The sequence below is a fragment of the Microdochium trichocladiopsis genome (genome assembly GCF_020744255.1).
Source record: "Microdochium trichocladiopsis strain MPI-CAGE-CH-0230 chromosome Unknown B0I36scaffold_9, whole genome shotgun sequence".
NCBI lineage: Eukaryota > Fungi > Ascomycota > Sordariomycetes > Xylariales > Microdochiaceae > Microdochium > Microdochium trichocladiopsis.
Genome location: NW_025763552.1, coordinates 1,887,051 through 1,909,362, shown reverse-complemented (window position 1 = coordinate 1,909,362; position 22,312 = coordinate 1,887,051). Strand labels below are relative to the sequence as shown.

General features: G+C 60.9%; 11 protein-coding genes across 11 annotated transcripts; 6 read left to right on the top strand and 5 right to left on the bottom strand.

The window, feature by feature from the left end:
* Positions 1-1,993: 1,993 nt before the first annotated feature.
* On the top strand, positions 1,994-3,514 carry B0I36DRAFT_366872 (uncharacterized protein; the record flags this gene model as incomplete). The annotated part of the gene is made up of 1 exon (XM_046159369.1): positions 1,994-3,514. One exon carries the CDS (start codon positions 1,994-1,996, stop codon positions 3,512-3,514), a length of 1,521 nt encoding a protein of 506 aa, XP_046008522.1.
* A 120-nt stretch (positions 3,515-3,634) lies between these two features.
* On the bottom strand, positions 3,635-4,479 carry B0I36DRAFT_387373 (uncharacterized protein; the record flags this gene model as incomplete). The annotated part of the gene is made up of 1 exon (XM_046161169.1): positions 3,635-4,479. One exon carries the CDS (start codon positions 4,477-4,479, stop codon positions 3,748-3,750), a length of 732 nt encoding a protein of 243 aa, XP_046008521.1. The 3' UTR covers positions 3,635-3,747.
* A 2,167-nt stretch (positions 4,480-6,646) lies between these two features.
* B0I36DRAFT_295725 (Alpha/Beta hydrolase protein) lies at positions 6,647-7,657 on the bottom strand (the record flags this gene model as incomplete). Its single annotated transcript, XM_046151867.1, has 1 exon — positions 6,647-7,657. The coding sequence occupies one exon, from the start codon at positions 7,655-7,657 to the stop codon at positions 6,647-6,649; it is 1,011 nt and encodes a 336-aa protein (XP_046008520.1).
* A 537-nt stretch (positions 7,658-8,194) lies between these two features.
* Positions 8,195-9,551, top strand: B0I36DRAFT_366869 (uncharacterized protein; the record flags this gene model as incomplete). Its single annotated transcript, XM_046159368.1, has 2 exons — positions 8,195-8,307; positions 8,366-9,551. The coding sequence occupies 2 exons, from the start codon at positions 8,195-8,197 to the stop codon at positions 9,549-9,551; spliced, it is 1,299 nt and encodes a 432-aa protein (XP_046008519.1).
* An 18-nt stretch (positions 9,552-9,569) lies between these two features.
* On the bottom strand, positions 9,570-11,023 carry B0I36DRAFT_332319 (uncharacterized protein). The gene is made up of 2 exons (XM_046155095.1): positions 10,825-11,023; positions 9,570-10,765 (listed from the first exon to the last, which is right to left on the bottom strand). Exons 1-2 carry the CDS (start codon positions 10,945-10,947, stop codon positions 9,593-9,595), a joined length of 1,296 nt encoding a protein of 431 aa, XP_046008518.1. The 5' UTR covers positions 10,948-11,023; the 3' UTR covers positions 9,570-9,592.
* A 343-nt stretch (positions 11,024-11,366) lies between these two features.
* On the top strand, positions 11,367-12,511 carry B0I36DRAFT_434520 (retinol dehydrogenase 12; the record flags this gene model as incomplete). Its single annotated transcript, XM_046162712.1, has 2 exons — positions 11,367-12,292; positions 12,353-12,511. The coding sequence occupies 2 exons, from the start codon at positions 11,367-11,369 to the stop codon at positions 12,471-12,473; spliced, it is 1,047 nt and encodes a 348-aa protein (XP_046008517.1). The 3' UTR covers positions 12,474-12,511.
* A 28-nt stretch (positions 12,512-12,539) lies between these two features.
* B0I36DRAFT_424636 (major facilitator superfamily domain-containing protein) lies at positions 12,540-14,629 on the top strand (the record flags this gene model as incomplete). Its single annotated transcript, XM_046162289.1, has 5 exons — positions 12,540-12,574; positions 12,796-13,184; positions 13,265-13,864; positions 13,930-14,075; positions 14,150-14,629. The coding sequence occupies 5 exons, from the start codon at positions 12,540-12,542 to the stop codon at positions 14,393-14,395; spliced, it is 1,416 nt and encodes a 471-aa protein (XP_046008516.1). The 3' UTR covers positions 14,396-14,629.
* Positions 14,628-17,863, top strand: B0I36DRAFT_332314 (serine dehydratase alpha chain-domain-containing protein). The gene has a single exon (XM_046155094.1). The coding sequence runs from the start codon at positions 15,101-15,103 to the stop codon at positions 17,366-17,368; it is 2,268 nt and encodes a 755-aa protein (XP_046008515.1). The 5' UTR covers positions 14,628-15,100; the 3' UTR covers positions 17,369-17,863.
* Positions 17,512-18,885, top strand: B0I36DRAFT_416895 (uncharacterized protein; the record flags this gene model as incomplete). The annotated part of the gene is made up of 1 exon (XM_046162090.1): positions 17,512-18,885. The coding sequence occupies exon 1, from the start codon at positions 17,977-17,979 to the stop codon at positions 18,883-18,885; it is 909 nt and encodes a 302-aa protein (XP_046008514.1). The 5' UTR covers positions 17,512-17,976.
* A 400-nt stretch (positions 18,886-19,285) lies between these two features.
* On the bottom strand, positions 19,286-20,408 carry B0I36DRAFT_376718 (TatD family hydrolase; the record flags this gene model as incomplete). Its single annotated transcript, XM_046160488.1, has 2 exons — positions 19,286-20,260; positions 20,331-20,408. 2 exons carry the CDS (start codon positions 20,406-20,408, stop codon positions 19,286-19,288), a joined length of 1,053 nt encoding a protein of 350 aa, XP_046008513.1.
* A 432-nt stretch (positions 20,409-20,840) lies between these two features.
* B0I36DRAFT_250301 (bifunctional D12/D15 fatty acid desaturase) lies at positions 20,841-22,074 on the bottom strand (the record flags this gene model as incomplete). The annotated part of the gene is made up of 2 exons (XM_046150532.1): positions 20,841-21,075; positions 21,152-22,074. 2 exons carry the CDS (start codon positions 22,072-22,074, stop codon positions 20,841-20,843), a joined length of 1,158 nt encoding a protein of 385 aa, XP_046008512.1.
* Between the last annotated feature and the right edge of the window lie 238 nt (positions 22,075-22,312).

Here is a 22,312-nt window from a genome sequence, read left to right as displayed (position 1 = left end):
CCGCCGGATTACTACCTCGATGCCGCCGTCTGGTGCCAGACGGAGGGCTATCGCGCCTCCGTCACCCAGATCGAGAATGCGAGCCATGATCGAGGGTATGGACCTGCTAGCAGCTGCCATAGCTCCTGTGGACCGCTCCAGGCTGTCAGCCGGTAACAATGGGTGAACAGAGTCGCGGGGGAGGCGAAGAGGGCGAGGCGTCAAGCTCGACCCGCGAGGACGAACTCCACTGTGGCCTGGGCTGCAACGGCCTCGCCCGCTGGGCTCTAACTGCGTTACGCGGCTGTAGAGATCAGCTCCGGGGAGAAAACCCCAAGGCCGTTAAGACGCTGCGGCAACTTTCCGCGCGTCTGGGTCAGGCTCCGCTGGGAGGGCCATAGTCCTGAGACAGCAGCACCGAAGAAAGCTCTGCGCGATGACGCGCAGGGTCTAGAATGTCAGACATTCCCCAGACGGCGGGGCAGGGCAGGGCTACTGATGACGGTCCGCACCAGGCGTCATGCTGGCCGCGGCGGTTGTGTGGCGCGACTCGAGGCCGGTCTCTGGGGGCTGGGCAGCAGCGCAAAAGCCGCTGGAGAGATCGGCAGGGGCGACGACGTTTGAACGCTCCAGGCTGGTGGGAGAGTCTAGAGAGAAAATTCTCCTTGGCCTTTGCCGAATCAGGCTTGATGCCTTATCTGAAGATCTGGCCAATGCCAAGAAAGAGAGCGAATCAGGCTCGGTCCTGTCGCTCCGGCCTTCCCGTCGAGGTAAGAGTGTCTCACCCTGGTGGCCTCGGGAGCCGAAAATAGCATGTTGGCTGTTCTCTCGGGGGAAAAGCGAAAAAAAAAAAGGACCTGCCTTGCCTTGTGCATGTCTAGGGTACCTGCATTTCCACGGAGGCAGCCTTTCCGTCTGCACGTCAGGTTGATACATGCAGGCACTTCAGGGCCGCTCCGCTCCCGCGGTCCCGGGCCTATGCATGTAAGTGCGGCCCCGCATCGCCGCCCCGGCGGGCCCTTCCGTGTCCTCTGGTTGGCCAGACTGCCGCGCTGGATATACTCAAATCACTTTTTACTCATACACAACAAGCTGTGCCCGACCCGAGGACAAAGCCCCGAGATCAGTTTCTAGAACCCGAGCATCCTTCCCTCGGCCAACCGTCAGCTCGGTTTTCGAGCAGGAACTCTGATGCCCTTGCCATTGTGCTGCAAACTCTACATCATGCCGAAACAGCCCTCTGAAGACAGCATTCGCTCTAGCAACGCTCTTCCCAATGCCTAGGACCGTCATCGTGCCAGTTTGTGGCCTCAGTCGTCGCAGCTATCTTCCTCAAGCAGGCTAGCCGTTGCCATCCGTCGGAGGATCCAGACTTTGCATACGCCAGCGTAAGCGACGACTTTAGAGTTCGTCCTAGCAAGTGTCTCACCTGAGGTATGTACCTACGCGCCCACTTTCCGTGGTCGCGGTACCTGCTCAAAGGCCGGATCAAGGATGGTCCCAGTCTGCGGCCGCCCCTTGAGATCCGGGCTTGGCTCCATCGGGACGCTCGAGGCCGAGCTTACCCTTGCGTTAGCTGCCTGTCATGCTGTGTCCTCTGCACGTGACTTGGCGTCTTCTCTCCCAAGGATGATAGACGGCATCTAGACTCGGCCGGGCTGCGCCAGCATCATCTTTCAGAGCCCGCCGTGGCGCCGCCTTCTCGACTCGCGGAGGCCGGGGCGGCCCCTGGCGGGCGGGTTTCCGCATCGCTGGGTCCGCGCGGACATCGCGTTGCGCGAAGTGAAAGTGGAACGAGTATCTTGCTTCTCCTTGGAGCTACCGGCCAGCTGGGAGGCGCTAGAAGGATTCTTCGCAACGTCGAAGCACCGTTGTCGCGGGTCGTCACGCTGCTATATAACTCTCCTCGAGATCCTCCCATCGTCACAATGTCTCTCTCGGAGCATCATCAGCATCACAATCACCACAGTCTCTACCACAGACAGCCCGCATTCTCTCCACAGCCACTAGCAAGATGCGCGCCTCCACCTTCATCGCCGCCGCCCTGCCGATGGGCATCTCTGCTCTGCCCGCGGGCACCATTGTCGAGGGCCGTGGCCTCATCAACGATGTCATCTGCATCCCCTACAACATCTATGTCAACACTCTCCTCAACGACCCCATCCTGGTCCCCTTCTGCCGCCAGTTCATCAGCGTCCCCACCACCACCGTCACCAGCGTCGTCAAGAAGGCTGCCAACGCCGTGACTGTCACATCCCCCGTCACGGTCAATGGTGGCGGCCCCGTGACCATCACCAACTCGGTCACCACGACTGTTGCTGCGGCCGCGGCCCAGGATGTCACCAGCTATGTCACCGTCTCGGTCACCAGCCCCACGGCCACCTCGGTCCTCTCCTGCCTCAACAGCGCGTACTCGGCTCCCACCAAGGGCAAGCGTGCCGTCCAGGTTACCACTGCGGCCGGTGCTCGCAAGCCCAAGCACACCAAGACCAAGGGCATCAAGCCCACCACCCGTGCCGAGCTCGAGGTCTTTCACACTGCTCCCCCGCCGTCGAGGCGCGCTGACGAGGCCGGCGCTGCCCTGGTTCCCCGTCTCTTGAACCTGGTCGGAGGACTCCTGAGCCCGCTTGCACCGGCTCCTGCCCCTGCCCCGGCCCCGGCCCCGGCCCCGGCCCCGGCTCCCAACCAGGCGCTCACCATTCCCCGCCCGGCCTACATTCCCGCCACCATCGCCGACAGTGTCATCTCCATCATCTGCAGCTGCGCGGCCATCCCCACCCAGACCACCACCGTCAGCGTGACCTCGGCTGCTGTCGCCGCGCTTGTGACCCTGTCCCCGACTACCACGATCAACGCCGCCACCAGCATCACCATCACCAAGACCGTCACTGTGACATCCGCCGCTGCCGCTGCCAAGACCGTGACCAGCACCACCACGACCACCGTCGGCTCCGTCGCCACCAGCATCGCCGCCAACGGTCTCGCCTACAAGAAGTTCCAGAGCCCCTTCAACGGCGACTCGGCCAACGCCGGCTTCAACTCCAACTACTTCAAGTCCAAGACCCCCGACTTCACCGGCGTCTGGAGCGCGCTCAACTTCGCCACCTCTGCCTGGCCCTACTCGACCGACCTCACCCTCCAGCTCGACCAGCCGGTCGCCTTTGACGTCTCCCAGGCCGCCCTCCTGTTCCAGGGCTTCTTCGTCGCGCCCCAGTCCGGCAGCTACACCTTCTCCGTGCCCTCGGACACCAACGACAACTTTGCCGAGCTCTGGACCGGCTCCGCCGCGCTCTCCTGGGCCGACAACGCCGCCGCCTTCAAGGCCAGCCGCACGACCGGGGGCTCGACGCCCGGCTCCGCCACCGTGAACCTCAACGCCGGCGACGCCCTGCCCTTCAGCTACCTCTGGGCCAACGGCGGCGGTGCTGCCCGCAGCGCCTTCAACATTGTCTTCCCCGACGGCAGCTCGCCCGCGGACTTCTCCAGCCTGTTCGTCCAGGCCTGCTCTGGCAGCGTCTTTTCTTCTTCTTCTTAGAGGGGGTGAAGTTGAGAGAGTAAAGGGAATTGCATATAGATCGGAGTTTGCGGGTGCATAAAAAGTCATATAGATTTAGCAGCATTTACTTGGAGCTTTCTTGCTTTCTTCTTCTTCAAACCAGGCTGGATGAGCTATATAAATCCAAAAGAATCCATTCAAGATATACCTAGTTCCAATCTTGACCCTTCACTGAGTGTTGTGTGAAATGCCCCGCCCGCGAGCTAAGGCCACTACTTCGAAACAATAGCCTCCCTCGGAATGCGATTCACGATGAGATATTCGTCCCTGGCATAACCGTAATCCAGCCCCCACTCCTCTTTCAGCCACTCCATATCAAGCACCGCCCCTTCTCGGAACCTGGGCTCCACCGCGCGCAGCAGAGTTTCGACGTCGATCTTGAGAAGCACAGGGTCTCGGACCCCGGTCTTTGTTACCCAGTTCCGCATGTGCATTTCGCAACTCATCGTGGAGAGGAAGCAGCTCCGCGCGGACCAGTCGGACCAGACAACGTGCCGCTCCACGGCTGCGCGGAGGTCGCGATCGTGCACGACATTAGAAGATATGGGCCTCTGCGCGGCGGCGAGATAGTCGTTGGTGGCTTGGTCGAGTCGGCTCTGGGACCATCTGTGCTGGACTCGCCAGAGGGTGGTGGGGAGGCCGAGAAGGTCTGTGAGTCTCTGGGACTCGGCAGCGCTGTGAAGATCCGGGGTGGATATCGTCGAGTCACTGTCGTCTGCAGACGAGTTGCCGTCATCGTCGGACGAGGTGTCGTCCTCGGCCTCACCGTCATTGTCCTCGTTCTCCTCGCCGATTTCCGCCTCGTTGTTACCTTCTTCGTTAATTCCACCCGCGTCGAGAGCCAAGTTTTCAAAAGCCGAGTCGAGATCAACCCCCACAGACTCTGGAGGTGTATGTGCCACCAGATCGTCCTGACTGGACACGACATTGCGGGGAATGAACATTGTGGTGACAACGTAATCCACAAGTGGGTGAATCACACAAGTGGATGAATCAGTCCCCCGCCACTTTCGTACAGGCTGTCTTCTTTCCCCCTTTTCTCCACCAATAATTATGGTACGACAATCAAATAAAAGCGATTTAGTTCTCGCGCTAAATGCGCTTCAATCGAACCCAGAATTGAGCGTACGAAAGGCTGCACAGATCTATAATGTATCCTTCTCAACCCTCCAACGTCGACAACACGGCCGACCTGCGCAACAAGATATCCGACCACCTTGCCAGAAATTGACCTCGTACGAAGAGGACAGTATCGTACGATATATAATCGACCTAGATTCGCGATCGTTTCCACCGCGGTTAGGTGGTGTTCGAGAAATGGCGGATCGACTCCTCCGCGTGCGCGACGCGCCACGCGTCGGAACGAACTGGGCCTCAAACTTCGTACGACGACGATCAGAGCTCCGTACGCGTTTTAATCGAAGAATCGACTACCAGAGAGTCCTCTGCGAAGATCCAGACGCGTATCGCGCGTGGTTTGAGCTCGTACAAAACATAATCGCGAAATACGGGATCCACGATGACGATATCTACAACTTCGACGAAACGGGCTTCGCGATGGGTAAAATCTCCGCCGAAACTGTCGTTACGACCTCCGATCGACGCGGGAGGCCAAGAGCCGTACAACAAGGCAATCAGGAATGGGTTACAGTAATCCAGGGTATCGCGTCGTACGGCTATTCAATCCCGCCGTACATTATCTTCGCCGGGAAGGTCCACCTCGACTCCTGGACCGCGAATAGCCCTCTACCGGCCAACTGGGTAATCGCGCTTTCAGAAAACGGTTGGACGACGAACGAGAGAGGCCTAGAATGGGTAAAACACTTTGATTTCCATACAAAGAGTCGTACGAAGGGTACCCACCGCCTCCTTATCCTCGACGGCCACGAGAGCCACCATTCCGTCGATTTCGAGCTCTACTGCAAGGAACAGAATATTGTTACGCTCTGTATGCCTGCTCATTCGTCGCATAAGCTCCAGCCTCTCGATGTTGGGTGTTTTGGACCTCTGAAACGGGCGTACGGTAAAGAAATCGAAGGTCTAATGCGGGCGCACGTAACCCACGTTTCAAAGGAGGACTTCCTCCCAGCCTTTTATAAGGCGTACGACGCTGCAATGACCAAATCAAACATCCAGGCAGGCTTCAGAGCGACAGGCCTAGTACCGTACGACCCGAATTATGTGATTTCGCAGCTAGATGTGAAGTTTCATACGCCGACACCGCCAGGTTCCTCTGCTGGACTACCACCCCCATGGGTTTCAAAGACGCCGAACAACCCAATTGAGACCGAATCGCAGACGAAGTATATTGAAAATCGTATCGTACGACACCAGAATAGCTCTCCGTCGTCCATTGTTCAGGGCCTACGACAGCTAGGAAAAGGAGTTATAATGATGGTGCACGAGCAGGACCTTATGCGCCAAGAAATCGCCGAACTTCGAGATGCAAACGACCGCCTCAGCCGCCGTCGTCGTACGAAAAGAAAGCAGCTACAGAAAGGAGGGTCCCTCACAATTGATCAGGCAAAGGATTTGAAGGCTCAAATCGATGCGACGCAGCAGTTAATAGCGGAAACGAGTCAGAATAGTGGTCGTACGAGGAGGCCCGAAATGCGCGCGCGACGATGTGGCGTCTGCGGCGAGCCCGGGCATAATGCTCGTACGTGTCAGAAAGTTATATCTGCCTCTGAAGAAGAGGATTCCGAATAGTTTGAATTGATTTGAGGCGTTATGGTTGAATTGACTTATACATTGTCGTACGAGTACCCGATAACTGATTCATCCACTTGTGTGATTCACCCACTTGTGGATTACGTTAAGTACTTGATTGAAATGGAATAACAGAGATCACTCACTGCTGGCATCAGACGACTTTCTAATTTATATAGTAATCTAGAGTGATCCAATGTCGAAGACCAGTCGGGCTGCAAGAGGCTGGCGCCGTCAGTCACAGGGCGTAGCGGCCCAAGATGCGGCCACATCTGGCCACCAAAGTGACATGTTGGTTGGCCTCCCGCAGGCTGTGCACATCCATTTGCAACCGGCCGCACGTTACATCAAGAGCAGCCTATTCACAAAGTGTACATTCTCTGCCATTCTACATCAATCCAATCACTCCTTGCTCTCAAGCTCAGCCATACGGCCGAGCCCCTTGACAACGCCAGCCACCTCGGCCCACGCGCCCTTGTCAGCCCCAACACTAGTTCCCTCATCGTGCAGGGCGCTCCACAGATATGCCCACGACGTCTTGAGCACGAGGTACAGCCTCTCGATGTCGTCGTCGTCCGCCTCTTTCACATCCCAGCCCGCGATGCCGCCCAGGCCGTGCTTCGCGCCCTTGAGCGTCAGCAGCGCCTTGCGGCCGGGCGACATGGTGTACGGGTCGGCGTGCCAGTCGGCCCCGCGCGTCGTCAGGAAAGGCTGCACGTCCTCGTCGCCGTACACGACGAGCGCGGGGATCTTCATGGTCGAAAAGTCAATGTCGTAGAACGGCAGGATGGCCTTGCCCTGCTCCGACAGGCCCTGGTAGCCCGTGCCCGCGAAGATGACGCCGGCCTTGACGCGCGTGTCGACGACGTCGGTGGTTGTGTCGTCGTTGTCATGGTTAATGGCTCCCAGGATGGTGGACGTGGTGAAGGCGCCAAAGGAGTGGCCTGCCATGGCGACCTTGGAGGTGTCGAGCTTTCCCTTGAGCAGGGGGATGGCCCGTTCGATGGCGTTGTCCTGGCGGAGCAGCTCGTCTATGATGCGCGAGACGTCGGCGGCCCGGGCGTCGAGGTACAGCTGCTTGACGTTGCCCGGGTTGACATCGAGCGCGAGACTTTTGGAGTCGAGGTGTGTCGGCTGGATGACGACGAGGCCGTGCGAGGCCCAGAACTCGCGTACCGGCGCGTAGCCGTGGAGCGACGAGATGTGGGAGCTCGGGCCGCCGCCGTGGGAGAAGATTACGACGGGGAGCTTGTCCAGGGAGGAGGCGGTGGCCGGGAACGTGACTCGGACCTGGAGAGGAACTTGACGGCCGGGGAAAGCGAACTCGATGGGGGCCACGGAGAAGTTGGCAGATGCCACGGGGACGGGGATAGAGGCGGCATCGCCGGTGGTGTGGTAGGTCGGATATTGCATGGTTGCTGCTGTTGCTGTTGTGGTTGCTGTGCTGGCGATTCTGAGTTGCTGTGTGATGAGCAGAAGCAGAGAGATCTTCTCGAGACAGGAGAGCTGTCTTTATATAAGAATTGCATGCTCCGGAAAGGTGAAGCCATATCCGTGACCTACGAGTGAGTGTTCGGGGTTACAGGGCGGGCTTCTCACGAGATTGATATCCATATTTGGTCTAGCGGCAAGCCAGACGCCCAGTGATTGGGCAGAGGAGACTGGCAACCCAATTGGGAGGAAATCGCCCTATAAACTTAAATCCGGGGACCGGCTTGGTCAGCTCTACAGGGGGTTACGTACGCCAGCAATCGTGCATTCATTCCGCTGTAGGCGCCATTCCACCTGCTCATCAGTCGGCCGAGTAGCCTACTGTGAACATCTGCCGGCATCACAAAGCCCAGTCCCCAAACTGCCACTGCCGCTGTACCATTGTGGGCCTCGTCAGATTGGTCATACCACATCCATCACAACCCCTGACTATAGACTTTGTCTATACCCATCATCGCCATGGCCTCCATAGTGGGCTTCCTGAGCCGCAATTGGCAGTTCTTCTCGCCGCCCACGGTGCCCAAGGGACCGCAGCCTCTGCGCTTCGGCGTCATCAGCGCCGCCAACATCGTGTACGCATTGTCCCACTCCCGCTTAACCCGGAGCTCTCTAATCCGCCCGCCTGCCCAGTCCCATGGCCTTCCTGTCCCCGGCCTCCACCCACCCCGAGGTCGTCGTCACCGCCGTCGCCGCGCGGGACCCCGCCAGGGCCGCCGCCTTCGCCAAGAAGCACAAGATCCCCAACGTCAAGGAGTCGTACCAGGCCCTCCTCGACGACCCGGACATCGACTGCGTGTACATCCCGCTGCCCAACGGGCTGCACTACGAGTGGGCCGTCCGCGCCCTCAGGGCCGGCAAGCACGTGTACCTCGAGAAACCCGCCGTCTCCAACGCCATCGAGGCCGAGAAGCTCTTCAACAGCCCCCTGCTCAAGGACCCGGGGGCCCCCGTCCTGCTCGAGGCCGCGCACTCGTGGTTCTACCCTGCCTGGTCGCGCTTCATGTCCTTTGTCGACCCGGCGGGCATCGAGAGGGCCACGTCCAACATGCTCGTCCCGACCGGCTTCATCGCGGACAGCGACATCCGGTACGACTACGCCCTGGCCGGCGGCGCCATGATGGACACGGGGCCGTACACCATGGGCGCGCTGAGGCTCGCGTTCGGCGGCGGCGTGCCGGTCAGCTGCGAAAAGGCCGAGTGGAAGCCGCTGCCGGGTGTGGACAGGGCAAAGGCCGAGGTGGACGCCGCGTACGAGGTACACTTCCGCTTCGCGAACGGCGGGCTGGGCATAGCGCGGGGCACTCTGAAGATGCCGCTGTCGGAGTGGGAGATGCCCAACAGGATCGAGGTCGTGCACAAGCCGCGAGTGATGGTGGCGGGGGCGGGGGCGGTCGGCGATGAAGCAGAGGAGCTCCGCAAGGCCGGCGTGTCTGTCAAGGACGGCCAGGAGGTCGTGCGCGTCCGGACAGTGTCGCTATCGTTTTTCGTCATGCCGTACGTCTACCATACCGTGCACGTCCAGGACGAGTACACGCTTCGCGAGACCGGGCCTGCAGGAGGAGGCAAGACTGTCAAGAAGTGGACGAAAAAGGCGGACCACAAGGCGTACTCGTGGAAGGGGGCCGGCGTGGACCAGCCGGGCGAGGTGTACTGGCTCACCTACCGGCACTGCCTCGAGCAGTTTATCAACAAGGTCCGGGGCCGCGAAACGAAGCAGTGGTTCGGGGCCGAGGACTCGATCGCAACGGCCAAGATGCTGGACATGGCTTATGAGGCGGCAGGGCTGAAGCTGCGGCCGACGAGCACGTACGAATAGGCTAGATGATGAAATGTGTTATATTTCTGCCTCCCGGACTTCTACTCTTCCGCCTCCTCCTCATCGGGGGGAAACACCATCTCTAGCTCCGGCGGCGGATACTCGCTCGCCGCGTGATACTCGTCCATCATTTGCCCCCAAATCTTCCTGTCCTTTCGGTCCACATCCACTCTGGCTAGCCACTCCTTTACAGAGGCGTACTGCCCATCCGCACGCTCCCGACACCACCACAGATTTGGGAACCGCCGCATCAGGCCCGCCCAGTACCCGTACAGCCACCACGCGCGGGGGTGCTCGGTGAGCAGCAGCGCGCGGAAATCACGCTGCGCCTTGAACATGAAGGAGAGGTACGCGACCGAGTTGGCGGGCGTGGGTTCCAGGCCGCGGACCAGCGCCGTCATGCGCACGAGGAGGCGGACACTGGACGCGAGCGGAGGAGGGCCCGAGGTCGGAGTTGATGATGACGAAGCGGTGGCAGGAACAGAGCTCTGCGCAAAGAGGTCCTCCTCGTCGAGCTCAAAGAACTGCGCCCACAGCCTCGGCACGGGCGGCGGCTGCAGCGCCACGTTTGGGAACATGGCCCCGCCGGCTTGTGGCGAGAAGATGGTGATGAGGAACTGGCATGCCCGCGGGAGATATCTGAGCACCGACCTCATAAGCGGGCCGACGCCGGCCTGGAAGGTGAGCCAGCCTAGATCTGCGTCGTGGTCGCGGGTCAGCCAGGGACTCCTGCTGCTCACGGCCCTCGCTTCATGCTCGGCTGGCGACAGGGGGAATGCAAGCAGGCTAAACAGCATGGCCCCGAGCAGCATGGCGTTGACACCAGACTGGCCCAGCTGCGCGGCCGTCAGACCGAGCTGCTGCTTATACGCGTCCAGGGCCACGGCGCGGTGGGAATACTCGGCAAGCACATGTGGCTGGTGGGGTGGGTGGACAAATCGCAGATGCGAAGCCGCGATGGCGTGGCAGACGCTGCGGACGAGGGGACTTGATTTGAAGGTGGACAGGAACGCCTCGTTCTGGTCGAAGCCGGGGAATATGTCCGCCCAGTGTGTCTGGCAGTGATGGAGCAGCTGCCTGCTGGGCGTGCCGGGCACGTCGTCATCCGAGGACGGGGGCGAGGGCATGGCGAGAACGCCAGCCGGCGCTTGTGGGTAACGGCAGACCCGGCGGTTCCTGTGGCATCGGGCACAGACAGGCTTGGCCTCGTCGCACTGCATTTCTGATTAGAAGCCAGTAGATTATTAGCAGACGGGCCTGGAGCATCGGGTACCTTGACTCGCTTCGCCTTGCACATGATGCATCCTGTCGTGGACTTGGCGTGCTTGACCCGCCTGCGGTACCCTGGTATCTCCGGATCAAAGTCCTTTGTCGACAGCACGCGAAAGGGGTTCATGCTGGTAGTTGATTTCCTCGGGGCAGGAAGCTCGGTTGCCCGAAGAAGAAAGAAGCTCAGGGGCGAAAGGTCACAGTTTGTGGTGGTGATGGCAAGCCAGACAGCCTCGACGAGCAGCGTTCGCGCCATTCCAAATGTAGTAACCGAGACGGAGTTAATGTCAGCATAGGTGGCGTCAGGACTTGGTACAGCGTCCTTCCCCCGGCGCGTCAGCTAGTCTACCTTTTTCGGCCATGGAACTGGGGCCGCAGCAGGGGTCTTGAGTGGCTGTAGACGAGCGACACATGAGGGCTTTGGATATAATGAGTGGTAGGGTCCAAGGACCAGCAGTGGTATAAAGCCATCGACAAAGCCCACGACTGGCGATGGATTCTTCTTCACAAGAGCATCAGCTCTCGATTGTAGTCACACCGAACAACATGCACTCACCAAGCGTCAACTCGCGGGACCAGGGTCCCATCACCACTGGGCCCGGTGCTCTCTTTGTCCGCAACCAGTTCTGCACCACCATCCCGCTCCCTACCAAGCAGATGTACCCCGATGTGGTCGGCAGAGTCGCGATCGTCACGGGTGCCAACTCGGGCATCGGCCTCGAGGCCTGCCGCCAGCTCGTGTCTCTGGGTCTGTCGCACCTGATCATGGCGGTGCGGTCCCTTGAGAAGGGGCACGCGGCTGCCCAGCAGGTCAAGCTCTCCGTGCCGAGTGGCCACGCCACCAAGATCGAGGTCTGGCAGGTCGACATGGAGTCGTACGAGTCCATCCAGGCGTTTGCCCGGCGCTGCAGCTCCGAGCTCGGCCGCCTCGACATGGCCATTCTCAACGCCGGCCTGGCTCACCAGAAGTTCTCGACCCTCGCCACCACGGGCCACGAGCCCACAGTCCAGGTCAACCACATCAGCACGAGCCTGCTCGCAATCCTCCTTCTCCCCGTGCTCCGGGACAAGTCGCCGGCCAACACCCCGGGCAGGCTCGCCATCACCAGCTCCCTGACGGCCCACTTGGCCGACTTTGCCCTCCGGGACAAGCGGCCGCTGCTCGAGGCGTTTGACCAGCCGGACAACTGGCTCGGCGACCGCTATGCCCAGTCCAAGCTTCTCAATCAGCTTTTCGTGGCTCGTCTGTCGACGCTCGTAGACGCGGACAAGGTCACCATCACGCTCGTCGAGCCGGGCCTCGTGAAAGGCACGGGGCTGTTCAGGGAGATGCCCGGAGGTGCTTTGCTCAAGGGTGTGATGCACGTGGTCGGGCGGCCAGTGAACCAAGGCGCCGCGACATACCTCGACGCCGTGCTGGCCCATGGGAAGGAGGCGCACGGGTCCTACGTGATGAACTGCAAGCTGGCGCCGTGAGTATACCTGGACCCCCTCCCAGTGTCTCGGGGCATGCACTAATAAGCTGACTGCAGGTACTGCCACTGGTACTACGATGACAAGGATGGAACCCGCTACAAGAACGCGATCTGGGAGGAGACACTAAAGGTGCTCGAGTTTGCGGGCGTGGAGCAAGTCATCCGGTCGATGGAATAGAGGTTCCAACTTCCGCAGCGCGATTGTGTTAGTGACAGAATGACATTATTGTTTCGGAGCCATTCGATGCGTGATCTGCATTTCCCGAGGGACTACTACGAGTACTACCCCGCGGTCGTGGCAGCAATGGCATCATCACCCACATCCCCCACCTCATTGCATGCTTTGGCCCTCGCACAACATACATCTCAAAAGGACCCCATAGGACAATGCCCGTCCGCTCAGATGTGTCGATGCTCGCTGGGGCCGACGAGGGTGGTTGCTCCTCGACATCGGCGCCTCTCCTCAGCCCGCCATCCCCGGCCAAGGCACCTGATGACAGCGAGAATGCCACATTCCCACCCGGCGACCCGGAGAACCCACGCAACTGGCCAGCATGGCGCAAGTGGCTGACCGTCGCGGCCATCATACCCGTCGACCTGTCCGTCTCGTGGGGTGCGTCGGGCTTCTCTCCGGCGATGCACAGCTTCCGCGAGCACTTTTCGATCTCGACGACCGTGGCGACGCTGGGCCTGTCGCTGTATATCCTCGGCCTCGCGTTTGGGCCAATGTCCCTCGCGCCCCTGAGCGAGTTCTTTGGCCGCAGCATCGTGTATAATGCGTCCTACGCCGTGTTCCTCGTGCTGTTGGCTGTCACGGCGCTGGTGGACAATCTGGTCGCGTTTATGGTTCTGCGGTTCCTAAGCGGGCTATTTGCCTGCGTGACTGTGGGTGAGTCCCGCCTGTCTCCCTGGATTGTGAACTTTTCCGAAAACTCCAGAAGTGAGATAAACATGCCTGACGAGAGACAGCAAACTTTGGCGGGACGATCGCCGACCTCTGGCCGCATTACGAGACCGGCGTCGCCATGTCTCTGTACCTATGGGCCGCGACCTGCGGCAGCCCATCAGGCTTCCTGATCATGTCCCTCGTGGCCGAGGGCCGGCGCTGGCAGGACGTCTTCTGGGCACTGTTCACCATCTGCAGCGTGTTCTGGATCATCATGCTCCTTGCCGTCCGGGAGACGAGGCACACAACCATCCTCAAACGCCGGCGGCGCAGCCTGGCGAGAAGCCACAGAACCGTGAGGGAGCTCTTCCAAATCGCGCTGGCCCGGCCGTTCCGTTTTCTCGCCACGGAGGCCATAGTCATTTTCGCGGCGCTGTATCATGGCTACCTCTTTGGCCTGAGCTTCCTCTTCAACGGCATCTTTATGCTCGTCTTTGGCCATGAGGGCCACGGCTTCAGCATCCCGGGCGTCGGCTTCGCGTTCCTCGGCCTGGTCACGGGCATCTCGGCCGGCGTCTTGACCAACACCTGGCAGGAGAGGCGGTATCTCAGGGCCGTCGGAGAGGCGGGAGGCGCCAACATCCCCGAGGCGAGGGTGCATCTGGCCAAGACGGCCGCCGTTTGTAGGTGTCTCTCTTGCCTGCGCGCAATCTCTCGATGGCTAGTAGTTTACTGACCGCCGTCTCAGTATTCCCCGTGTCCATGTTCTGCTTCGCCTGGACGACGTTTACATGGATCCCGCCCATCGTGCCGATCTTGGTCTCCGGCGTCTGGGGGTGGTGCTTCTACACCATGATCCTCATGACGGTCGTATACATAGGCGACTCGTACGGGGTTTGTCACACCCTCATTTCCTTCCCTTTCCTCTTCTCTTGGGAAACTTCACAATGACTGACCGACCCGCCCAGGTCTATTCTGCCTCTGCACTGGCGGGCACCGCGCTCATCCGCAACATTGCCGGCGCGGCGTTCCCGCTGTTTGGCCACCACCTCATGAAGCAGCTCGGGTTCCAGTGGGGGGCGACGCTGCTGGCGGTCCTGGGGGTGCCCCTGGTCCCGATCCCGTTTGTGCTGGCCCGGTACGGCCCCGCGATCCGCAGGCGCAGCCCGTGGGCAAGCCAGCACATGGACACGATGGATGTGGACGGGGAGTAGTAGGAGAAGACGCAAACGCAACAGGTTGCAAACACGAGTTATGCTGGATTGTCACACCGAGCCGAGCCCAGTGGTGTGGCAGGATCCACCCTGATAAGCTGGCGAAACCTTGGAAACGGTTTTGGCGCACGCCACGGGCCAGGCACTGCCTCGAGCGGATCAGCCTGCCTTATCTCTGGGCTCCTGCGGCAGGGACGGGGACAAGCAAGTGACGTGACACGGACGCACACCGACATTTTTTTGTTTGTTTTTTGTCTTTTTCTCGTAAAGGCCATGAGGGCGTGATGTCGTGATTGTGATTTTCTCTCGGCAGCTTCTGTTCTCGACAATAACAACTCCAAAGTCAATCCAGGGGCTCAACACACGACACCCACCACAAAAGGGCCAACAACGGCTACTGTCGGGGGCCCCGTTTTACGTCAGAGAAACAGGGCTCACTCCCCAACGCAGTGCCGAGTCCGCAGCGGGCCCCGCGCGATCTAAATTCCGGGCCTGTGGGTGGCCAGCCATTTGAATTGACCAACCAGCATTCCCCAGATCATCCTGGTTTTTCCCATACTACGTACTTATCGCGGCCCTCATTGGCGACGTTTGATCTGGGCGATATCCGTGTGAATATTTCCTGTATTCCAAGGAGCCAACCTACAGTCACTCGTTCAGTCAATCCGTCCGTCCGTCATTCCAGGAAGACGTACGCACATCACAATGGCCTCCATCACGGCCCAGCGCATGGGGCGCCAGGTGCTGCGGGGAGCAGTCGGCACTGCCAATTCCATCCCCAGATTCAGATATCCAGGTCGTCCTCGGCTGTCCGCGATACCTGCGCTGAGCCCACACCCCCGGCGGCGGCTGCTCACCACCACGGCCACCTCCTTCAACAACGGCGGCGGCGAGGACGACGCCGGCGGCACGTACAGCGAGGCGGACCGCGAGCACGCCGTCATCTCGACGTTTGACCTCTTCAGCATCGGCATCGGCCCTTCGTCGAGCCACACGGTGGGGCCGATGCGCGCGGGCAACATCTTTGTGGCCGACCTGGCCGAGGCGGGCCTCCTCGACAAGGTGCACAAGATCCGCGTCACCATCTACGGCAGCCTGGCGCTCACGGGCGAGGGCCACATGACGCCCTCGGCGCTGCTGCTGGGGCTAGAGAGCGCCGACGTCGAGACGGTCGACACGGCCTACGTGCCGCGCCGGTTCGACGAGATCAAGGCCACGGGGAAGCTGCACCTGGGCCGGGGCTTCAAGGGCGAGGAGGAAGGGAGCAGCAGAGGGCGCGAGATTGAGTTTGACTACAAAAAGGACTTTGTGTGGGAGTGGAGCAAGAAGCTGCCCCTGCACAGCAACGGCATGCGGCTCATGGTGTTTGACGAGAACGGCGACATGCTGGCCACCAACGACATGTTCTCGGTCGGCGGCGGCTTCGTCGTCAACGGCGCCATGTCGACGGCCGCTTCGTCGTCCTCGTCCTCATCGTCGTTGTTGTCCTCGGCCGAGGCGGCGGGCCAGGGGGCTGCTGCGACTGGCGGGAACCACCCGGTCGACCTGGCTGAGAACCTGTTCTACAAGGAGATCAAGCGGTCAGATGCGGCAGGTGACCGCCGGACGGGCACCGAGGTGATTGCGCCGCCCGAGGCAGAGGTTGCCAACGACAAAAAGATGCTCGACGCGGGGAGCAGCAGCAGCACGACAACGAGTGGTGAGAGCTCTGCCCTGGTCTCGGCGGGATCAACAGCCGCCACGACCACAGACAGCGAGACGGGCTCGTCGTCGTCGCCGGACAGCCAGCAGCCCAAGTACCCCTTCCGGGACGCCGCGACGCTGCTGGCCATGTGCAAGAAGCACAACCTGACGATTGCGCAGCTGGTGTACGAGAACGAAAAGAGCCACGGGTACACGGACGAGGAGATCCACGACAAGCTGTTCCGCATCTGGGAGGTCATGGACAACAGCATCCTCGAGGCCGTGCAGGCGCCCCTCAACACGACGCTGCCGGGCTCGCTCAAGCTGCACCGGCGTGCCCCGGCGCTGTACCGCCGGCTCACGCGGGGCCTGTACCCGTCGCACACGGACCGGATCCCCGGGTCTGCGGCGGAGGACACGGCAGCAGCAGCAGCAGCAACGGCACGGCTGTCGGAGCCATCATCATCATCACAAAAGTCGGAGGGCGAGGTTTCTGAGACGGCCGTCACGACACGCACAAGATCGTCATCACCAGCACCAGCACCATCGTCATCGCCCGTCAGCTCGACCCGCTCCCGTGCCTTGGCCGCCGCGACCAAGCGCAACCTGCCCATGATCCACGGCTCGCTGACGCACCCGATCCTGCCCTCGCCGCGGCGCCGGACGTCGTTCCCGGCCATGGACTATCTGACAGTGTACGCGATCGCGGTCAACGAGACCAACGCGTGCGGCGGGCGGGTGGTGACGGCCCCGACCAACGGCGCGGCGGGCATCATCCCGTCGGTGCTCAAGTACACGCTCGAGTTCATCAGCGACGCGGACGACACGGACCGGGACATTGTGACGTTCCTGCTGACCGCGGCGGCGATCGGCATGATCTTCAAGCGCGGCGCGACCATCTCGGCGGCCGAGGGCGGGTGCATGGCCGAGGTGGGCGTGGCGTGCAGCATGGCGGCCGCGGGCTTCGCGGCGGTGCACGGCGCCGGCGTCGAGACGATCGAGATGGCGGCAGAGATTGGCATCGAGCACAACCTGGGCCTGTCATGCGACCCCATCGCGTCCCTGGTGCAGGCGCCCTGCATCGAGCGCAACGCCCTCGGCAGCGTCAAGGCCGTCAGCTCGGCGAACCTCGCCCTCTCGTCCAACCCGCAGACCATGAAGGTCCGCCTCGACGACGCGGTGCGCGCGATGCGGCTCACCGCCATTGGCATGCGCAGCGAGTTCAAGGAGACGAGTCTGAGCGGGCTGGCAACAAGCGTGCCGATCCCGGTCAGTGTGCCGGACTGCTAGGCTGGGCAAATGAGGAAGGGGAGGCGGGGGATGATGATGAGGATGATGATGATTGCAATGGTATAATGTACGCTTATCTAAGGGTATACGCTGTGCCTGATTCACCCTGTGTGATGGCAAAGAGTGGCAGTGCCCGTGGTGTCTGCGTACTTTTAATCGGCGTGGCCGGCATACTCGAAAAGCGCAGCAGAGGGGATTCCCGCTTTGGGAAAAACAAAGTCAATCTACCTCACCAAGTGCCTAGCTCTAGTGCTAAGCTTTCAAGGGTGGCCCCAGCATAATAGGGCTATGGGCACAGCACAGCCGCCGTCGTGGGGGGAGCCCTGGCCTGGAGGCTGTGATCCGGCCCTGCCATTCGCCTGTTCGTACCGTGCCCTGCTGCGCCCTCTGTATTTCCGCTTTGGGTATTGACGTCACCCCTGTAAAGCTGTCCAGAGGATGGCTCTTTGTATAAAGAACGAGGCTGCTCGCACGGCAAAGACGAAGCAATTCGCACATCGCAGCTCATCACGGACACAAACACACACAAACACACACCAGGAGACAGAGACAGAGAGAAACAAACCTCTACAGTGACAACAACTCCAGCGACCCAAAAAACTACAGCCATGTCCTTCATCACAGACGAGAAACAACCCCACACACACCTCGAGGTCGACCCCTACGACCACGCCGGCGGCATGAGCGGCGACTCGGACACGGACGTCCCGCCCGCCTACGACGACGCCTTCTCCAGCGCGCCTTCGACCGTCCAGCTCCAGATCCACGCCGTCGGCTACGACTACGGCCAGGCCCTGACCGGCAACACCCTCGAGAACATCGCCGTCAACCGCGTCGATAGCACGGGCGAGCTGGTCTACACCTCGGTCCGCCTGTCCAAGTCGTCCAACTCGTGCGCCCTCGTCCGGGGCCAGGACACCAGCAGGTCGCTCATCTCCACCATCTACCGCTGGGGGCCCGGCCGCCCGCCGCGGATGCGCATCTTTGGTGGCAGCACCAACCCGGGAGTTGCCGTCTCGGTCGACGACGCCATTAACAACGACCACCTCCAGTGTGAGCTCGTCGAGGTCAAGAGCCGCAACATGTTCTCCCGCACGCAGCGCTTCGCCACCAGCTTCGGCACCTTTGAGTGGCGCTACGCCGACCGCGCCGAGCGCAAGCAGCCCGAGAACAATGCCGACTCGCTGCTCGTGTGCGAGCGGACGGACGGTGGTGCCGGTGGTGCCGGTGGTGCCGGTGGTGCCGGCGGCAAGTCGGGCAAGAGGGGCGTGCAGGTCGCGCAGCTGGTGCGCAACGAGGCCATGCGCACGCCCGGCACGACGAGGTGGATGGGCGGCAATGGCGGGCGCCTGGTGCTCGACCTGAGCGGCTGGGCTGCTGCTGCCCCGGACGGCGGCAAGGGTGCGGCGGTGGTGACGCCCCAGGATGTCGAGGCGTTCTTGGTCGCGAGCTGTATCTGCATGCTCAAGAGGGAGGCGGACCGGTTCAAGGATAGTGCTATCGCTTCAGTGGTGTAGGGCTTTTGCTTGTTATTCGGGGAATAATGGTGAAGTTTGGGTGGATTTGAGTTTTAGATTTGGCGCACGGAGGAATATATCCCAGTCTTTTTGCTCTTCTTTGAAAAACTGTTCGCCTCTTGCGCCTCCCTCTGAGATTTGGGTGACTGCAATTCCTCGCGACGTTATAATGGCCAAAGCAGCTTTGGAGCCGCGACGGCATTTCTTTTTGGGGCCTTGTCAGCCGGTCATGAGGAGATGTATGCCCTATACGACCAGTGCTCCAGCGAGTGACTCGGTGATCTGCATGATGAGTATTCCGAGGGCACCCGTCAAGAGCATCAAGCACAAAGTTGGCGTACCCATGTTCAGTCACTCTGCGCTGAAGTTGACAAGGCTCCGGAACCTTCGCCTCACCAGCTCACAACCCAAACATCGCCGCGCTATTCTCCCGCGCCCGGTCACAAACCTCCTCGACCGCCAGGCCCTTGATCCCCGCCACTATATAAGCCACGCGGTCGATGCAGCAGCTCTCGTTGCGCTCCTTGACCATGGCGGCCTGGTCAAACTTGTCCCTCTTTTTGCTGGCGGGCAGCGGCGGCGCGTTGACGAGGTACCGCCTCGCCACGTCCGCGGTGGCCGGGATGAGACCCCACGGCGCGTCGGTCTCGATGTGCAGGTGCTCGAGGGGCACGTCGCGCACCATCTCGATGCTGGGCCGATCCCGGAAGCTGAACCCGTTGACGCTGACGTCGAGGCCGAGCTCGGTCGTGAGGAGCTGCATCTGCGACGACGTCCCGACAAACGAGTGCACGAGGCCGTGCCGTCGGGCGGTGGTGGTCCGATCAGTAGTAGCAGTAGCAGCAGTCGCAGCGGCAGCGGCAGAGATTCGAGGGATATACTCGCGCATGATGGCCACGAAGTCGTCAAAGGCCGCTCCCCGGCAGTGCAGAAACAGCGGCAGCGCCGTGAACCCACGCGCGAGGTACAGGTCGAGCTGCGCGCGGAACGTCTGGATCTGCACGTCACCCGGGCACCGGTCGAGGCGGTCGTAGTCGAGGCCAAGCTCCCCAAAGGCGGCCACGGGGCATGGCGTCCTCTCCTCTTTCAGCAGGGCCGCCGCCACCGCGTCGCCGAGTCTCTCGAGATAGCCCGGGTCCTCGGCCGGCTCGGCCGCGTGGTACGGGTGCACGCCGATCGTGTAGGAGCACTGCTGCGGGCGGGCCGCGGCGAGCTTGCGGTGCACCTCGACGTCGCCGAGGGACATCCCCGTGAGCATGACCTTGTCGACGCCGGCCTGGGCTGCCCGGTCCAGCACCGCGTCAAAGTCGGGCTCGTGGTACTGCTTGTTGCGGTATATACCCGCGAACTCGTTGGCCGTGGCCGTGACGGCGACCTGTATATTCCGGATGGGTTGTGAGCTTGTGATCCATCTCTCGTCACACGGAGAAAAAACCCGCACATACATCGATGAAGCGCAGAGGCGCTTTCGCCTGGGCCGGTGCCGCGGTCGGCAGGCCCTCCAGCAGATCCGAGCTGCTCATCTTCTTTTGCTTGATAAGGTGAGAGTTTATACTATTACTGATTGGAGGGACAGGAAACCACAAAACTGCACAAAGAGCCAAGCGGTGGTGGGGGCGGGCCGAGCGCCGATGCCGGCCGGCTATATGAGAGACCCGCCAGGCACAAGGTTATGAGGAGTAGTAGTTGATCAGTAATTCTTCATATGCTCATTCTTTGACTATCCTGTAGCCCCATTGTCTATTTGTCTATTCTTCGATTTTGCAAGGGCTGGCGGAAACCCCACTCCATCTACCACGCGGTACCCCCGATTCTTTTTCTATCATCTATCATCTAGAAAAGAGTTGCGAGTCGTTTTGTTTTTGTCGACTTCTAATCGGTCTATATATGCGTGCTTGCAAGAGTTGCAAGCAGCGGCCACTTCGCCCCAAAAAGGACAAAATAATAATGTCCCCTTACATGGCCTTCTTGTTCTTGGGCTTGACCCAGCGCATGGCGCCGGGGTGCTCCGGGTCCTTCTCGACGTAGCGGCACTTGGTAAAGGTGTTCCAGAGCGAGCCGATGAACGAGCCGGGCTCGCGGTGGTAGTGGCTGCCGATGACGGGCTGGACGGCGGCGGTCGCCTCCTCGGCGTAGTAGAAGGGGATGCGCGCAAACATGTGGTGGATGACGTGGAAGCCAATGATGCCACTGTGAGTGAATGAGTCAGCTGTTGCTCATAGCGAGAGAAGAATGCAGTCAGAAGACAGAAAAAGAAAAAACTTACTGGAACAGGTGCTTGTCGATCCAGCCAAAGTCGCGGTCGACGGTGGCGAGGGCGCCCTTGACGTAGGTCCAGCTCTCGGCCTCGTAGTGGTGCACATCCGGGTGGGTGTGGTGCAGGTAGGTGATGGCGACGAGCCAGTGGTTCCACCACATGTAGGGCACAAAGTAGAGGAAGAACATGGTGGGCCAGCCGACGAGGGTCGAGCCGTAGTAGATGGCGGCGCAGGTGAGGGCGAGGCCGACATCGGCGAGGAAGATGTAGAAGGCCTCGCTGGAGCGGAACACGGCGCTGGTGGGCTCAAAGTGGCTGACACGGAGCCAGCCGCTCTCCTTGCGCTGCTTGCTGTCGGGGCCGGCCGAGACGTTGAAGAGCAGGTACATCTGCCAGCCGGCGAGCTGGTGGGCGATGAGCTGGATCAGGCTGACGATGGGGGCGTCCTCGAGGATCTCCGGGTCGAGGTAGAAGGAGGCGAGGCGGCGCTGGGGCTTCTCGGTGGCGATGGCGGGCACAAAGACCATGTCCTTCTCCATGTTGCCAGTGAAGCGGTGGTGGCGGTGGTGCGAGAACTTCCACGAGAAGTAGGGGACCATCAGACTCGAGTGCAGGGCCCAGCCAACAAAGTCGTTGAGGCGCGGGTGGACGCTGAAGGCGCCGTGGCCGCACTCGTGGGCGAGAATCCAGATGCCGGTGCAGACCATGCCCTGGACCAGGCCGTAGACCATCCACGCCGCGAAGCGCAGGGTCGCGTCCTCGATGTGCGGGATGAACTTGAGCGCAGCCCAGACGAGGGCCGAGGCCATGGTCAGGTCGCGGGCGACGTAGCCGAGCGAACGGGCCGTCGAAGGCTCAAAGCAGTGCTTGGGAATGGCATCACGAATGGTCTGGATGTCGGGGAACTCCTGGGCGGTCGACGAGCCTCTCATGCGGGTCTGAGACAAGTCAGCATGAAAACGATCTTGTGTGTGTGTGTGTGTGTGTGTGTCTTGATGACTCGTTCTTACCGTCCCGCGCTCCGTCACGGTCGTCTTGGTCTGGGTAGTAGCAATCATCTTGGCAGACTGCTTCCGTATACTCTGCCAAACACTGAATGGCAGGATGAGGATGTAGAGAGGAAGGGAAAGAGGCCACTCGCTTTTGTGGCGGAAGTAATAATAGCTCTAC

Coding starts and splice junctions, on each gene's coding strand:
- B0I36DRAFT_332319 (XM_046155095.1), bottom strand. CDS start 10,947: ATGAACCCCTTTCGCGTGCTGTCGACAAAGGACTTTGATCCGGAGATA. Junction 10,766..10,824: donor GCAAGGCGAAGCGAGTCAAG/GTACCCGATGCT, acceptor TCAGAAATGCAG/TGCGACGAGGCCAAGCCTGT.
- B0I36DRAFT_332314 (XM_046155094.1), top strand. CDS start 15,101: ATGGCCTCCATCACGGCCCAGCGCATGGGGCGCCAGGTGCTGCGGGGA.